The sequence below is a fragment of the Barbus barbus genome, assembly GCF_936440315.1.
Source record: "Barbus barbus genome assembly, chromosome: 43".
Taxonomy (NCBI): domain Eukaryota; kingdom Metazoa; phylum Chordata; class Actinopteri; order Cypriniformes; family Cyprinidae; genus Barbus; species Barbus barbus.
The window spans coordinates 25,178,541-25,195,283 of NC_136721.1; the positions used below are offsets into that span (position 1 = coordinate 25,178,541).

Genomic DNA, 16,743 nt, shown 5'->3' on the forward strand with positions numbered 1-16,743 from the left:
GTGAATTTTTACAACTGTGGCATTACTAGTGTTTTATCTTATGGATTCCTAGTGTGGTTTTCCAGCAGGCACTTCAGCGAGTGGTCAGAATAGCGGGACGATCATCAGAACTACTCTTCCAGAAATGAGCACTATCTTCCCCACTCGCTGTCTAAGATGTGTGCAAAACATCCGAGGCTGCTAAACAGACAATCTCCCCACATTCTGCCCATATCTATAGGCACACATTACATCCCACCACAACAATAACTGTGACTGGACTGCATCACTTTGCACTTGGTTACCATTGCTATGCAGTGAGGATGCTCCAACGATATTTCATTCTTAATTACTATGACAATGACAATAAAAAAATTTAATTGAATTGTAATTATTTACAATAACTCCATTTTACTTATGTTTTTTTTTTCTTGTAAAACATAAATAGTATCCTTAAATGGTAAATCTTAAATGAACTGGTTTTATTTAAGTCACACCATGCACTGAATCAACCTAAACACATTAATTTGTATCAGAAAAACTCATTGTTATGGGTTAAATTGGGTAAAAATAACTCTTTAAGGTAACAGTTGCAGGTTATCACTTATTACAGGTTACACGAGACTATTGTTCAATATTATTTTACTGAAAATGTGTTGGTGATGAGCTACTTTTTCCTCATTTGTAAGCTGTTTTGGATAAACATTAAAGTAATAAATGTAATTATAGGTAATGCTAATGTGTCCCAGCAAAGACCTAAAAATAAAATGTTTGATTTCATTGGTAACACAGTGTAATAACTTTGTATAATCAGATCAACTAAAGATTATGCCTTTGTAATTACTGTATACAGCCAGAACTGTTTGGCAAATTTTATTTTATTTTATTTTTTATGTTATTTTATTTTGTTTTATATTTAATTTAATTTAATTTAATTTTGTTATTTTATTTTGTATTTTATTTTATTTAATTTTATGTTATTTATTTTTTTATTTATTTATTTTATGTATTTTTTAATTTAATTTTATTTATTTTGTTATTTTATTTTATTTATAATTTATTTTATGTGCTTTTATTTTATTTTATTTATATTTTATTTTATTTATTTATTTAGTATCTTATTTTATGTTATTTTTTATTTATTATTTTATTTTAGTCTATTGTATTTTATTTTATGTTATGTTATGTTATGTTAATGTTGCTGTTCTGTGGGTGTCGTTGCTCCTCCGCGCCGCAGGGTGGCGCCAGCAGCAGTAAAGCAGCGCCAGCGGCGTCTCTCTGACAGTGACGCCACAAACTCAGCGTCGTTCCGCGTTACTAAATATTAGTTCAGCTCACGCAGAACAAGGTGAGTTCTACACAGATTTACTGCGTTTTAGCGTATTTTTTAATTAAATACATGATCTTCTGCTCTTATATATGATAAGAGCATAAGAATGAAGCGTGTGTGTTTAATTCTAGATCAGATTTGTGATTTGTAAACAGGAAGAGAGCCGCGAGCTAACACCGAGTTAATCATTTCTAATCATATTTAATATGATTGTGAAGATTCAGATAAAAATGTATAAAAATCAGGCTTTATATATTCTGATTATATACGTCAGGAAATATAACATAAGAAGGTTATACTGCTGCTGCTATGTTTTTGGTCAAATACCATGTTAGGGTCATGTATGTACACTATATTACCAAAAGTATTGGCACCCCCTTCTAATGAACATGTTTGACTACTTTAGTAATTTCTATGAGTACAAATCTTAATGTTTAAGCATATAATGATATTCTAGGGAATTGTGTGCTTCTAATTTTATAGCAACAGTTTGGACAGGACTCTTTTCTATTCTAACATGACAGTGTCTCTGTGTATAAGACAATCATAAGCCTGGGGAATAATAGAGAGAATGACAACTTGAGTTGAACATTTCAAACTTGTCAACACAAAAGCATTTGAAAGATTGGTGCATGCGCTGAAATCTGAATAACCTGTGTTTTGTGTTCAGTGTGCTGTCAGAGATGGTTTGTATTCCCTGCATCGTTATCCCTGTGCTGCTGTGGGTTTATAAGCGCTTCCTGGAGCCCATCATCTATCCGCTCATCTCTCCCTTCATCAGCCGCTTCTGGAGTAAAGCAGCCGTGCAGGAGACACAGAAACACCACGACACTGTAAATCAGTACAGTACAATACAAATATCATATAGTTAATCATATATTATTATATGTAAATAGTAATACAAATATTATTTTAAATAATACATTTATATAGTTCATAATATAAATGCATTTATAGACCCCTGGGTTCACAGACAAGGCTTAAGTCTAGTCCTAGACTAAAATATAAATCTGAGCTGTTTCAACTGAAAGAAACTGACTGATATTAAATTATATCAGTGCCTTTGTTTTGTCTCAAGACACACACCAGTAATGTTTTTTTTTCTAAGGTATGTTTATAAAAATTACTTCAATGTCCTTATTGAACTACGGCCTAATCCTGGCTTAGTCTAAGCCCTGTCTGTGAAACCAGGCCATCATGTTTTATATTAAATAATAATTATTATTGAATTAATATTAAATATTATTTTAATATATACATTTAATTATATACTGTTAACAATGAATATAAATATTAAACAATACATATATACATATATAAGCATTTAATATTATTAATATTATTTTATTTTATATATATATATATAATTATGTAATAGTATATTATTTTTAAAAATGTAATTAAATTATAAAAAAAACATCATTTACATTATTAATTGTAAATATAAATTATATATTTAATAATATAAATATTATTAGAATAATTAACCCAAAACTGAAACTTCTCTGATTATTTACTCTCATGTCATTACAAACTTCTTGTTTTTTATTTTCTTCTATGACGAGCAGAGCTAGTTTCTGATCAGCAGTAAGTGTTGTTCTGTTCATCGCTGTGTTTCAGGCTGAATGTAATGGAACGGCAGACGGATCCACGGCAAACAGGCCGAAGACGGTGGCTGATAAAAAAGCCGACTGACAGATCTCTGCAATCATCTGATTGATATCTTAAAATGTAAACTAATATATAGACACACACTCTGATCCTGTCTCGTTGCTGACATGAAATACTTGAATATGTTTAATAAAAAGTTGTAATCTGTAGATTTAGTTTTTATGATTCCATGATCATTCACTGATGTTTCTCTTCCACTCGGACCAGATGTTCTGTGTATAACTTATGATGCTTCATTTAAAATAAATGCTGAATTATTTATTTGTGGCTGCTTGTTTATTCTCATGAGGCTTTCAATGGAGAATCATTTTAATGACAAATAAATGCATGATTACGTATCCGGAAACAATGCAGATATAGAAAGCTGTTCACAAGCTGGAAGGATCATGTGATGCTGGAGACGGGAGAAATGATGCTGAAAATACAGCTGCACTTCACAGAAATAAATCACCTTTTAAAGTACATTAAAATAGAAAACCTGTATTTTTAAATCGCAATAATATTTCACAATATTACAGTTTTCTTCTGTATTTTTTGTTCAAATAAATGCAGTCTTGATGAGCAGAAGAGACTCCCTTAAAAACATTAAAAATTGTAAACTTTTGATCAGCAATGTGCATTTTGGACCTTTTTAATAACAAATAAAATAAAGAAATATAGTGCTAAAATTGCTTATTCTTTTGAACTGAATCAAAACCAAGCTTTTCACATTCATTTAGTTTACGAATATATATTTTTTCACAAGTATTTTATATTTTTTATACATTTGATCTGTTTATAATTGTAGCTATTACATTATTTTTTAAAGCTCTTGTTTATTTCTGTGAGAGTTGCTCATGTTCACCGGCAGGAGGCGCCGGAGTTCTGAACCTCGAGCTGAACGCGTTTATTCCAGCTCCGAGGAACTGACGTTACGTCACGAACATCAGAAATCGAGCGGGACCGAGAGCACGCGACACACTTGTTATGATGATAATAACTTCCTTAAAGCTAAAACAAAATCAAAATAATTTGTATGTCTTAATATATATATATAAGGTCAAAATATAAACCAAAAATTAAAATAAAATTAGGCTTATATAGAAATTTCTGTTTTTAAAAATAATTTCAAACCCTGTCAGTCCGTTTTAAATGAGTTTTGCCGTTAACCGCAATGCATTATGGGCCGCGTCGCGCCCCCTACCGGCGGTAACGGTCATAACCGCGCGTTTAAATACCGTTCCCGCTCTAAAGCGTTCAGAAGCAGCGCAGATCGGGATAAATAAGAGACTAAAGATGGCGACGGTGGAGGATTCATGGGACGAATTCGGATCCGAAACTTCTCTTTGGATTACAGAGACCAGCGATCCAGTCGCGCAGTGACACCCGCTTCCGCTTCCGTGGCTCCGTTACAGGGCTTTTCTTCTACACTGTCTCGCTCGCAGTAGTAAATAAAGCGGGTTTTGCATCCGAACTGACACCGGATCCCGCTGATATGATCCCGGACTGAGCTGTAGTGTGCTTCTGGTGAATGGAGGCCGCTGGAGGGAGTCTGTCCGCCCCGGTGTCGCAGTGATTTGGGTCGGAACCGGATCGTGATGTATTTTCTGAGCGGCTGGCCGCGGAGGCTCCTCTGTCCGCTCCGGAGCAGCGAGCGGCCCTTCCTGATCGAGCCCAGCGCGCAACGGTTCTACCTGGCGGTGCTGTCCGACACCCAGATCAGCATCTGGTTCAGTAGGGTGAGAAACTCCTCAAACTCACCCGGAAACAGTGCTTTCAATCATTAGCTGTTGGATAGTTGACCCCAAAATGAAATTCTGTCCTTAATTACTCCCCTCATCTCGTTCCAAACTCGTAACACATTCGTTCATCTTCAGAACACAAATTAAGATATTTCTGATGAAATCTGAGAACTCTCTGACCCTGCATAGACCGCAACGCAACTGAAATGTTCCCAGGTCCAGAAACTAAGTAATGAATAATTAATGACAGAATTTTCATTTTTGGGTGAACTGATTCTTTAAATGCTGGGTAACCGGAAGTGGCTTAGGAAGGTTTGAGTTACAGAATTGATGGATGATGTGGTTTAGTGGTAAAGGATCTGTTTGTGACACAAAGATTCAAATTTAAGAATGGATGATTCAACAGAATCAGGATTAAGCTGACTTTAAACCAGCTGGTTAAGAGTTTAAATGCTTATAAACTGGTTAATCTAGTTCACTTGCTGCAAGGACTGCATTTTCATTTCAACTGCAGGATGCTGTGGTTTAGTGGTAAATGATCAGGGTTGGTGAGCCAAAGGTTCAAACTTCAGAATATATTAATCCTGCTTTGTTTAGTAGCGTTAAAGATTATCTGATTAATCTAGTTAAACAATTGCTTAGTTTTAAGTGTGTGGTTTAGTGGTTAAAATGAGAACCCAGTGGATGTAGGTTTGAATCTTATCTGTTTTAGATGGCTGTAAATATACAAAATAGCTCACTTGTGAAGTGCTGTGGTTTAGTGTTTGAGCATCAGTGTTTACTCGGAGTCTACAGGTTCAAATCCCAAAATGGGTGATTCTTGTGAATCAGTTTCAGCCGGGTGGAAACATAAACTGGTAACGCAAGGTTGTGGGATTTAGTCCATGATGCATTAATCTTAATTTAACATCTGGTTCATCAAGGTAAAAAAAAATACAAAAAAAACTGTCCCAATGTCAGCATTTAGGGTGTAATGTTGGTGATGTGGCTTAGTGGTTATAGTTCTGTGGTGATTGCCAGGTTCGAACCTTATAATGATCTTATTTTGTTTAGTTTAAAGTCATACATTTGCACTAATTGAATCTTAAACAGCTTTTTTTCAGTTTCGGTTTAACTCGTCTTGTTGACTTGAACATTTGAAGGTTTGTGTCTTGCGGCGTCATGGGGCGTCTCACCTGTGTGAGGTGATGTTTGATGCTAGAGACTCTCACCTGTGTGTCTCCAGCGGTGCTGGTGTGGAAACTAGGGCACTAGGAGATTCAAAGGCACTAGGAGATTCAGGAGACGAGAACATCGGTTTGTTGCAAAAAGCAAACTAGGACTGCAAATGCCTGCATGCATGTGCCTACTTTTGCTTAATTTTCACATGTAGAGTAACAGTTTAATGACAATTGAAGATTTAATTATGTCCTAATTAGCTGAAAATGTGCTCACCCTCAGGCCATCCAAGATTAGGATGAGTTTGTTTCTTCATCAGGTTTGTAGAAATGTGTCTCTGCATCAGTGTCTCAGCAATGGATGCTCTGCAGTGAATGGGTGCCGTCAGAATGAGAGTCTGATAAAAACATCACAGTAATCCACACCACTCCAGTCCATCAGTTAACATCTGGAGAAGACAAAAGCTGAAACAAATCAAGATTCTTTTTACTAAAATTGAGTTCGTTATAACGCTTCCTCCAGTGAAAATTTCCATCTCGTTTTGTCTTGTAAACGCTGCTTGATCTGTGCAGATTTCTCTCCTGATTCAGACCAGAACACTTTTTCACTGGAGGAAGAGTTATTATGGATTATGGACTTGTATTTTAGTTAATGTCTTGATGGATTTGTTTCATCTTTAGTCTTCTCCAGATGTTAACTGATGGACTGGAGTGGTGTGGATTATTGTGATGTTTTTATCAGCTGTTTGGACTCTCATTCTGACGGCACCCATTCACTGCAGAGCATCCATTGCTGAGACACTGATGCAGAGACACATTTCTACAAACCTGATGAAGAAACAAACTCATCCTAATCTTGGATGGCCTGAGAGAGTCAATTTTCAGCAATATATTGCTCCTTTAATATCAATTACATGTTTTATGTCGAGTTTATGTAACTTATGCAGAAATAGTTTTTTACAATGCATGTCCACTGTTACATGACCTCAAGTGCCTCGTATTCATCAAGTGCATTAGCTGTTTTCATCATATTTTCATACAGTGCTGATTGTTTTGTGTTCAGTTCCTGGGTAAATCAATTTTACAGTACAGTCTGTACATTCATGCTCAGCAGAGGTGGGTAGTAACGAGTTACATTTACTTCGTTACATTTACTTGAGTACATTTTTTGGGTAACTAATACTTTTAGAGTATATTTTAAAATGGGTACTTTTACTCTTACTCAAGTATATTTTTAGAGAAAAAACGGTACTTTTACTTCGTTACTGTGGGCGACTCTCCTCTCGTTACTGTATCTTAATGCAATACAAGTTAAAAATGCTTCAGTTTATTCCAAACGCGCCGTCTACTTTTCTCTGGGCAATGAACGATGCCCATTCGCGAATGATTCATTCTTTTGAGTCGATTCTGTTTAAAGGCTTTATCAAACCAGTTGGCAAACCAGTGAATCGGTTCGCGAATCAGTTTGAATGATTCGTTCAGTTCCCTGCCGCACGCGCTGAGTCTCTGAAGAGGTTCTCAGATAACAGAGAGTTTAAGAACATCAAGAGCGCTGAAGACGTGGCTTTGGATCTACAGTCGAAAAGTCGAATTAGTTGAAAGCAAATCTGCAAAGGCTTGTTTTGCTAGAGCTATATGAAGATCTTTTATTAGATGAACACCGCGTGTGCTGTCTACTGTTCCACAGGTATAGGCCACAATACCACTAAGACATTACCAGTTTGTTGTACATGTACCTTACATTAAATACAATGTATCATTTATACATTAAATAAGCTGTCACAGAGTATGAAATGAAAATCCGCGGAAGCCGCGTTAGCTCTGTGCAGCGGCGCGCTGCCTGTTCTAGACACAATTAATATTCATATTTTTACAATATTTACGCTTGCAAAAATATAGGCTACATGTGTTTACATTTTGCAGAACAGAAGATCCGTCAATATGCATTTGTTTCGTTATGTTCAGAGCAGTCATGTGAGGCGTTTTCAGAGGTTATAGGATAATACATAATTAATTTACTTTAAAATATAATTTACTTCAGTGATGCAAATCAGAATTTTCATCAGCTGTTACTCCAGTTTTCGGAGTCATATGATCCTTCAGAAATCATTATAATATATCGATTTATTACCAGTGTTGGAAACAGTTTTGCTGCTTAATATTTTGTGGAACCTGTGATATTTTGTTCAGTATTCTTTGATGAATAGAAAGCTAAAAAGAGCAGCACTGATAATAAATCAACATGATTTCTGAAGGATTATGTGACTCTGAAGACTGGGGTAAAGGCTGATGAAAATTCTGATTTGCATCACTGAAATAAATTACATAAAAAAAAAAAAGAAAAAAAAAAATATATATATTTTTTTTTTTTGAACGGCTGTGTGTGTGTGTGTGTGTGTACACACACACATTACATAAATTAATCTATATATTTAAATAAAAATAGACTATATTCAGTACCTATATGATCCAAAGTAACTAGTAACTAACTACTTGAGTAGTTTTTTTATCCGATACTTTTTTACTCTTACTCAAGTAACTATTCAGACGATTACTTTTACTTTTACTTGAGTAAATATTTCTAGAAGTACTTTTACTTTTACTTGAGTACAGTTTTTGGGTACTCTACCCACCTCTGATGCTCAGACAGGGTTTGACTAATCTCCCGTGAGGTCAGACTTTTTGCTGCTCCGGTATAGTCAGTCAGTCTGGGAGAATACGTCCAGGTGATCCTTTATACTTCCTGTCCAACAAGAAGCGCCCCCCATGTACTTCCTGCAATTTAATGCCAGGCTGTTCTGTAGTGAGCGTGTAGTGTGTCTCAGAAGATCTGAGGGAAAAGACAGGAATGTGTGTGTGTGTGTGTGTGTGTGTGTGAAGGTAGAGTTACGCAGCTGGAGAGGAAGAGTTTGTTTTACGACACACACACACACTCATCTCAGGGCGTCTTTAGCATTGAACTGACACCTGGTTTGATTCCTGTGATCTGCTGCTGTTCTTCCAGTCACTGTGAGATCACACAGCAGCACATTTAACATCACACACATCTGTTTAACTTACAGATTTTGTTTGTCACTCACAACAGGACCAGAAACAAGATTTAAAAGGATCGTTCAGCCAAATAAAAAATCATTCTGTCATCATTTACTCCAAATCTGAATGACTTTCATTCTTTTGTGAAACATAGAAGATAATTTGAAGAACTTTGGAAACTAAACGACACTGAACCCCACTGACTTTCATTACATGAGCAAAAAACACAGCAGAAAGAACCAAACTCCTAGAGGTTTGAATGAGATGAGGGAGAGACGACAGAATGAGCATTTTTGGGTGAACTATCCCTTTAAGGAAGTCAGTAGAGTTGACATTACTATATTTAGAATTTTCAGTATTTTGGCTAATTTATGTAGAAACAAGATTTTCACAGATTTTTGAAATTGTAATTAGCTTTGGATAAAACCATCGGCGGTACTGTTTTCGAACGTTCTGACTAGGGGTGGGAATCACAGGGTACCTCACGATATAATCATATATATATATATATATATATATATATATATAAGCATACAAACAAATATATATTTTTAAATATATACATATGTGTGTATTTATACATAATAAATATACACAGTACACACACATAGTATGTGTAAACACACTTTTATTTTGAATGCGATTAATCGTTTTGCAGCCCTGAGTAATTCAGATGATTGAATGAGTGTCATTTATTTGCACGTGTTCTGCGCTGCACCTGTGGCAAGATTTCAATCACACGTATGTTGATTATGTCATAGGACAGGAAATAACGTTCTGTGAGTTGGATTCAGATCTTGACTGAATGTTGAGAGTGAGTTCAGTTCATCTGCTGTATGAACAACAATCATAGTGGACTGCTATTGGTCTGTGCATGTACATGCATGATTCTTGGTGTTTTCTCTTGTTTGTCAGGGCTGCAGTTAGTCTGTACGTCATGTGAGCTGAGTGGCCTGAAATTCGTCTGCTAAATGTGCCACTTTTAGTGTCAGTTATCTGTAGTTTTACAGAACAGCTTAAAGTAAATAAGAAAACATTAAAGTTTAAAATGGGAATATCTCTGAATGTGGCCGTTGATCGCCGCTCGTTCCTCTCGTGTGGACTCTGAAGCCTGTCTGACCTTTCATGACCCCTGAACAAAACGCAGGCTTTCACAAGGAACGTTCTTCTCACACACACGCTGAAGGTAAACGCAGTGTGATTCTGTGACGTTAGTGTTAGATTTTCATGAGTTTTACACACACGTGTGTGTGTGTGTTGAGGTTAGCTCCCCTTTGGCTGAATGAAACCAGCACTTTGCTTCCATTTTTGGGTGTTTGTCTTTGTGGCCAAGCGCTGTTCTCATCCGCACATCCGTCTCTTTCCTCCTGATGTGTTTTCCTGCTGCTCTTCATTTCACTGGGAGAATGTTCTGCCTTCTGTTGATCTGTAAAATAAAGACAGAAATGCACGTTGAATGACATTAAACTTATTTTTCTCCATTAGTTATATTTCAGCGTCTTATTAAAGGAATATTCTGGGTTATTCTCAACATTATTGTATGTAATCATCAGCATGCCAGATTCTTTCATGTATATGCAGTGAACTTCAAACTAAAATGACTTGAATAGTAGTAGCTTCATTCTGGACGGTCATATTCCTAAACTAGCTGAGACATGCACTAATCTAGTGTTTACTGCAGCTGAGAGTTAGTTCCTCTGTCATTTGTACTGTTCATGACACTTTCACTTCTGTGATTTATAAGACGATTCCGTTTCAAACTGAAATATGAGTTCGGTTTTTGTATTTACTGAAAATGTATTTGCTGTTTTATGTTTTTTCTATAGTTATGCGGGTGTTTCTAAGTGGTTGCTAAGGTATTATGAGAGGTTAATAGCTATGCAGTTACTAGGGTATTTTGAGTGTTTAGGCTGTTGCTATGCAGTTGTTAAGGTGTTGCAAGTGTTATTTGAAATTATGGGATTTAGTTATAGTTTATAGTCAGCTGTTTTCTGGTCCAGAAGGTGAAAATGTTGCATCTGATCACTTAGTAAGCACACATGATCTGAGCAATCGTTGAAACGCTGCAGGACTCAGTTTGAACTCTTAGTGCTAGAGGTGTCAGCACATCACAATCAGCACTAGTACTAGTGATGATTGGCTCGGTACATAACTAAACCACACTCAAATGAATGTCTAATTCTCACTCTCTCTGTCTGTCTGTAGCCCAGCGTGTTGATCGCCAGTTATATCGAGTCTGGGAAAGCGGCTGCACAGTTCGGCTTCTATCAGCAGGTGGAATGGAAGCCCGACAACTCCATGATCGCAGTGGCGGTGAGTAAAACACGTCTGTTTCTCCTGTGAGTGCACTTTGAGGAGGTTAATCGTCTGTCTGTTATGTAGTGAGAACTTATCACATTATATCATCGTCCAGCAGGTGTAACTACGATGCCAAACTGTTACTATACAGTTGCTAGGGTTTTCAGTGTGTTTAGACTGTTGCTATGCAGTTGTAAGGGTGTTCTGAATGTTTATAGACTGTTGGTATGCAGTTGCTTGGGTGTTCTAGGCATTTCAAGATGTTGCTTTGCAGTTGCTAGGGTGTTCTAAGTGTATTGGGCTTTTGCTATGCAGTTGCTAAGGTGTTGTGATTGTTTGAGGCTGTTGCTATGCAGTTTCTAGGGTGATGTGGAATGACTTGGTCCCATAGTTTTGCACACTTCTAGTCTTGTGTGTGGAGATTTGATTGATGGATGGTTGTCACCACATTTGCCTGAATGTTCTCCATGCTGACCGTTCCTCTGTCGTTGTGCAGAACAGTGTTAATCTTGGCGCTAACAGCCCTAGCGAGTCGCCCACATCAGCGGTATTTTAAGGCATTATGGGTGAAGTTAGGCGGCATAATTACTCCAGTCACGCATGTCCTCCTCAGAGGAGACGACTGTTTAAATGTTAATGTGCAGTCGCGCGTCCGTCACTGCGTACAGTGAACAAAACAACGCTGCAGTTTCTCTTTTGTTTGGCTGATGAATGCTGTCATTCTGCTGTGTGAATGCAGACAGACAGACAGAGATGAGCAGAGAGTCTTCACTCGCTCACATCTGTCAGTCGCACTCCTACAGCGTTCATCACAGCATCCTCCAAAATCTGGAAGCCCTTTCTTGATTTGGCTGATTAACCCTTTCCAACATCTGGACAGTTTATGTAGAAATTTGCTTGTGCTTGGTGCACTTACATTTTTGTTTATCCTTTGTATATTAAAATATGTTTTAAATAAACTATGTTTATTATTATATTATTATATTTTATTTTATAGTATATTCTCTTTATTTTTATTATTATTATTACCTCCCCCTTTATCAAAAAACGAATTAATTAATTTGTTTATTTATTTAATAATTTAAATTTTATTGTATTTTTAATCTTTATTGTAATTAATTTATTGTATTTTAGTTGGTCTTAAAATAAACTGATTATTTGATTCTTTGTTTTTATTTTAATATTAAAAATAGTTTAGTGTTAAATTAATTTATCCTATTCATTTATTGTAATTTATTGTATTTAAATAATACATTTAATTATTTGTTTTAGTCATGATGTATTTTTTTTTATTGTTCTATTTTTAATTTCCTACCATTTGTTTTATTAAATTTTTTATTTTAAATTATTGTAATTAATGTAAAATAAATAAATAAATACATTTTAGTTAGTATGTAAATAAACTGATTATTTCATTTTTACATGATCTCTATTTATACTTTTCTCCTATTTATTTAAATGTTTATTTTAATATATGGTAATTAATTTTAATTATATATTTTTTAGTTTTTGCACACCCTCTTATGAAAGGCATTTTCTGCCAATTTTAAATAAATCAATTTAATTATAAAAATGAAAATAAATAAATAAATTGTTAATCTGGTCTTCATTTTCATTTTTATATTTAAATTGATTTATTTAAAATTGGCAGAAAATGCCTTTCATATCTTGTATGTATTCCATAAAAAAACCAAAAACATAACTTGGTCTATAAGGGGCCGTTTCTAAAGCTTTTTTACTATGTTTTTAAATATTTTAATGCACACACATGTAAGAGAGATGTTTCTGGCCATTGTCTCTCAGTTTTTTCAGCATCTTGCGCTATAAGCAGCACATTTAAGATGCTGTGTCCGTTTAGAAGTACTTCTCAGTATGTGTCGTGAAGCTGTATTTCCATCTGTGTTGTTGTTGTGGGTCATGTTCTGTCTGTCAGAAAGGGTCAGAATCGTCACGTGTGTTCAGACACCAGATCTCTGCGTTTCCACTGCAGGACGTCACAGCGGTGCAGAATTACAGCACGACCGCAGGCTAGATTTCACAGCGTCTGAATCAACAGTCAGTGTTTAGTCTTGATAGCAGTGGGTTTGGCTCATCAGGGAAGGACAGGTGACGGCCGGCTATTGGCTTCATGCAGGTTTAACTAGTCGACTGACAGGGTTTGATTCTCCATCCTGCAGCTTCATTTACACGAGTCACTGCAGGGCTCGACAGTGCGAGCATTTCACTCGCATTTGCGACTAAAAATAGATGTGTGCGAACTGGAAAATGTATTTAGGAGCACAAGTGCGAATACAAAACAGCCTAACTTATACAGTAGCCTATAACAAACGTATTAATTTATTCTGTTTATTTATGGAAAAATTGCGATGCAGCCTCATATGATTACTTTAGAACTTTAAAAAGGCAACGGTTTAATTTAAATGAGCACAGATGAGAAGAAAAGCGGAGCGAGTTAAAGTGAAGACGCGCTGAATGACGCACATTCGCCACTAGAGGGCGCTGCCGCTGCCGTTACCCCGGTAACCCAGTAAACAAATCAGCTGCGCTACTTTCCTAAAACTGTGTAAATAATGTTTCACACTCACAGTCATTTAGATATTTATATTCGCTTTAATCTTCACAATAGCCTCAAATAATTCTTACTTAAAGACTTAATGAGCTATTTATTTTCAAACATTTTTTCTAAGCTAAAACATGGCCCATCCACTGATCTATAATAGAGAACAGCGGGCCTATCTATATATCAACGACTGATTCGTTATTATTGTTCAGTAACACAAGTTACATTAGTTAACATGAAAAAAACAATGACTGCATTTATTAATAATGCTATCTTAATTACAACTTTTAATAATACATTATAAAATCAAAAGTTGTCTTAATATAATTCAATGGACATAGTTGTATTTTTTATTAATCAACATTAACAAAGAATATTAACTACTGCAACAATTAGTTATTGCACATTTTTAGTTAATGTTAACCTGCTTTAACTAATGTTAACAAATGGGACCTTACTTATATTGTTCTTTCGTTCATTTAAACAATCTTTTGCACTCTAATCTTGAAACACTTGTTTACTTTATATTTTTATGTATTTTTTATAAAAGTCTTTTAGTAAATTATCTTTAATAAAGTTATTTAACCTGTTAGGAGGACAACGCTTTTTTTCCCTTAGAAATTATATATTGTGATTTAAAAACAAAAACATATACCGTGACAAAAGCTTCAATGATTATTGTGAAAATTTTATACTGACACAGTTTAATAGGATTATAACTAATTACATAATTATTAAAATATTAAATAGTGTCTGAAGTAAAATTATTTAAAAACCTTGTGTACTTTCTGTATTCTGATAAATTAAATAATTGTGCTTGTAAATGTCTCTTTGTATCCTCTTATTAAGCTAAAACACCTCATTTGAAAAATTTGCATTGCACCCCTACATTTTTTTAATGCGCTCCTAAATGTTTTGACTTGTGCTCCTTGGGGAAAAGGTAAGCGTCAAGCCCTGCACTGATGAAGGTGACATTAACACGGATCTGCCCGCTTCTAAATGTCATGAATATAAATCACGCTCACAATACAGCCTCAGCAGAATAGACATTTATATATTCATTGTGCATTACAATAAAAGATGTGCTGTTTGCAGTTATAGTTCAAAAGAAATGTTAAACCTATAATTAATGAGTTTAACACTGATTTTGTTATCCAGGGTAGTAAATACTCCAGAGTATTCCAGAGAGAAGTGCTCTGATTTCCTCTGTTTATACTGTAAACGAGAGCACGGAGGATCATGGGATGTCTGTGTTTACCAAATGATTCTGAAGCCGTTTTTCCTTTTTATCAAGAGCCTGTTCCAGATCACTTTTCACGGAATATTAAAAGATAAAAGAATAGATAAAGAGAAGATAAAAGAATGGTCCTTTTCAGTTTTTGACACTTAATCATGTTTTCAAAATGTTCTATGAAGAAAATATAAAATCAAAATGATTTTGATTATTATTATTTTTTAACTTTTTCCATGTTTGTCATGGAAGTGTCATATATTGTGTGTGTGTATATATATATATATATATATATATATAAAATATTAGTTTCTAAATGCTGCTTCTATCTGAATGGAACAGACAGACGTGTGCTGTAGCCAGTGTTTTATCAGTGAAGTTGTAGATGAAACGGTACAAACAGTTTCTTTGAAGTGCTCATAAGATCTGATGCTCCACACAGAGAACGTGATTCTGAGTCTCAGAGGATTCTCTCTCTTGTGCTTTAATCTTTCGCTGGTGTCTCGTGAAAATCTCTTCTCCGTACCGACGATAGCAGCGGCCCGCAGTGGGATGTTTAGTCTATTCTCCGACACACCAGACGCCTCCACACTGCCTGTGAGCTTCTGCTGCACGCGGCTGATCGATGGAGCATCATGGGTAATACCGGCATCTCTGCGTCCCAAAATGTTCCCAGGAGTTCAGTGATTGGCTGGAGCCTCAGTGAACTTCATTCGCCTCAGAAAAACGTCCCATGAACAGAGCTGTGTGGGCTGCAAGTGATCAAACCTGCAAGAAGATTCCCACAATCCTAAAAATAATCGATGGCTTTCTGACCGCCTGCAGCGTCTTCATCTGCTGTCCAGTCTAGTCTCTATCTGTTCTGATATTGTGGTAGTGCTCTTTTGGGCTGCAGAATTTGGCCAAAATTTTGAGAGTACATGTCAATATGGCGATAATACCTTTTTTGTATAATAATTACCTTTGTATAATATAATTATTATTATTATTATTATTATTGCTGTGATGACAATCTCACCTGACGACACACTTGAATCAAACCCTGTGTGTTTCTGCTCTGGATTATTTCCAGAGGGTTATTTCTGGGACTGGAACACTCGACACGCATGTGAAATGTGTCTGACATCAGACACGGATCCAGTTTAACAGCACTGTTGAGCTGCATCGGTGTCTGTGTTTGTGTTTTGGACTCATTTGTCAGATTGGAGTTTGTTTGCATGCGAGGAACACAAAAGATCAGCAGAGAGGAAGTCAGAAACATGCAGCGGTTTGATGGAGATCTCATCTGGTTTATTGTCACCACATCAACAGCCTGAGAACGGATGACTGCAGCGTTTTTAATGTGTTTTGATACTTTTATCTTCCTGTCTGTATGTAATGTGCTGAGCGCTCAACCTGATGCCTTCCTAAAAACCTCAAACGCTTTATGATTATTCAAATGTGACCGTTGAAGCGCAGCGTAATTGTTTTAATTATTATAGCTTTTTTCTTCAAATATGAGACCACTGCCATGTGCAGCTTCAGAGTTGTTGCTTTATTTCATAAAATCTCCCTTTGTTTCATAACCCCCCTTTTAGCATTATTTTTATTTTTAATATATTACTTTTATTTTATTATTGTAGTTTATATTATTTCTTAAAAATATTTAAATTGTGTATTTATATAGAATGTATGCAGATAAAAAAAAAAAGTTGCAACACGTATTTATTAATAAATGTACTGGATTACAAACAACATGGATTACATTGATAATACTAATGTTT

General features: G+C 35.6%; 3 protein-coding genes across 3 annotated transcripts in view; all 3 read left to right on the forward strand.

Annotated features, from left to right (window-relative positions):
- LOC306861931 (uncharacterized protein) overlaps nt 1-16,743 on the forward strand; it is a 1,169,885-nt gene that overhangs the window by 940,555 nt on the left and 212,587 nt on the right. The window lies entirely within an intron of this gene.
- LOC306862381 (UPF0729 protein C18orf32 homolog) lies at nt 1,317-3,241 on the forward strand. Its single transcript, XM_079405167.1, has 3 exons — nt 1,317-1,327; nt 1,991-2,142; nt 2,930-3,241. The coding sequence occupies exons 2-3, from the start codon at nt 1,993-1,995 to the stop codon at nt 3,002-3,004; spliced, it is 225 nt and encodes a 74-aa protein (XP_079261293.1). The 5' UTR covers nt 1,317-1,327; nt 1,991-1,992; the 3' UTR covers nt 3,005-3,241.
- Nucleotides 4,445-16,743, forward strand: part of LOC306861924 (guanine nucleotide exchange factor subunit RIC1-like) — a 40,408-nt gene continuing 28,109 nt past the window's right edge. The window contains exons 1-2 of the mRNA XM_079404411.1: nt 4,445-4,698; nt 11,097-11,204. Coding sequence (XP_079260537.1) covers nt 4,558-4,698; nt 11,097-11,204 — 249 coding nt within the window. The 5' untranslated portion in view covers nt 4,445-4,557. The remainder of the gene's footprint in view (nt 4,699-11,096; nt 11,205-16,743) is intronic.

Bases quoted from the DNA above. Each gene is read 5' to 3' on its own strand.
- LOC306862381 (XM_079405167.1), top strand. From the start codon at position 1,993: ATGGTTTGTATTCCCTGCATCGTTATCCCTGTGCTGCTGTGGGTTTAT. The intron at 2,143-2,929 runs GTAAATCAGTAC...GCTGTGTTTCAG, and splicing joins CACAGAAACACCACGACACT to GCTGAATGTAATGGAACGGC.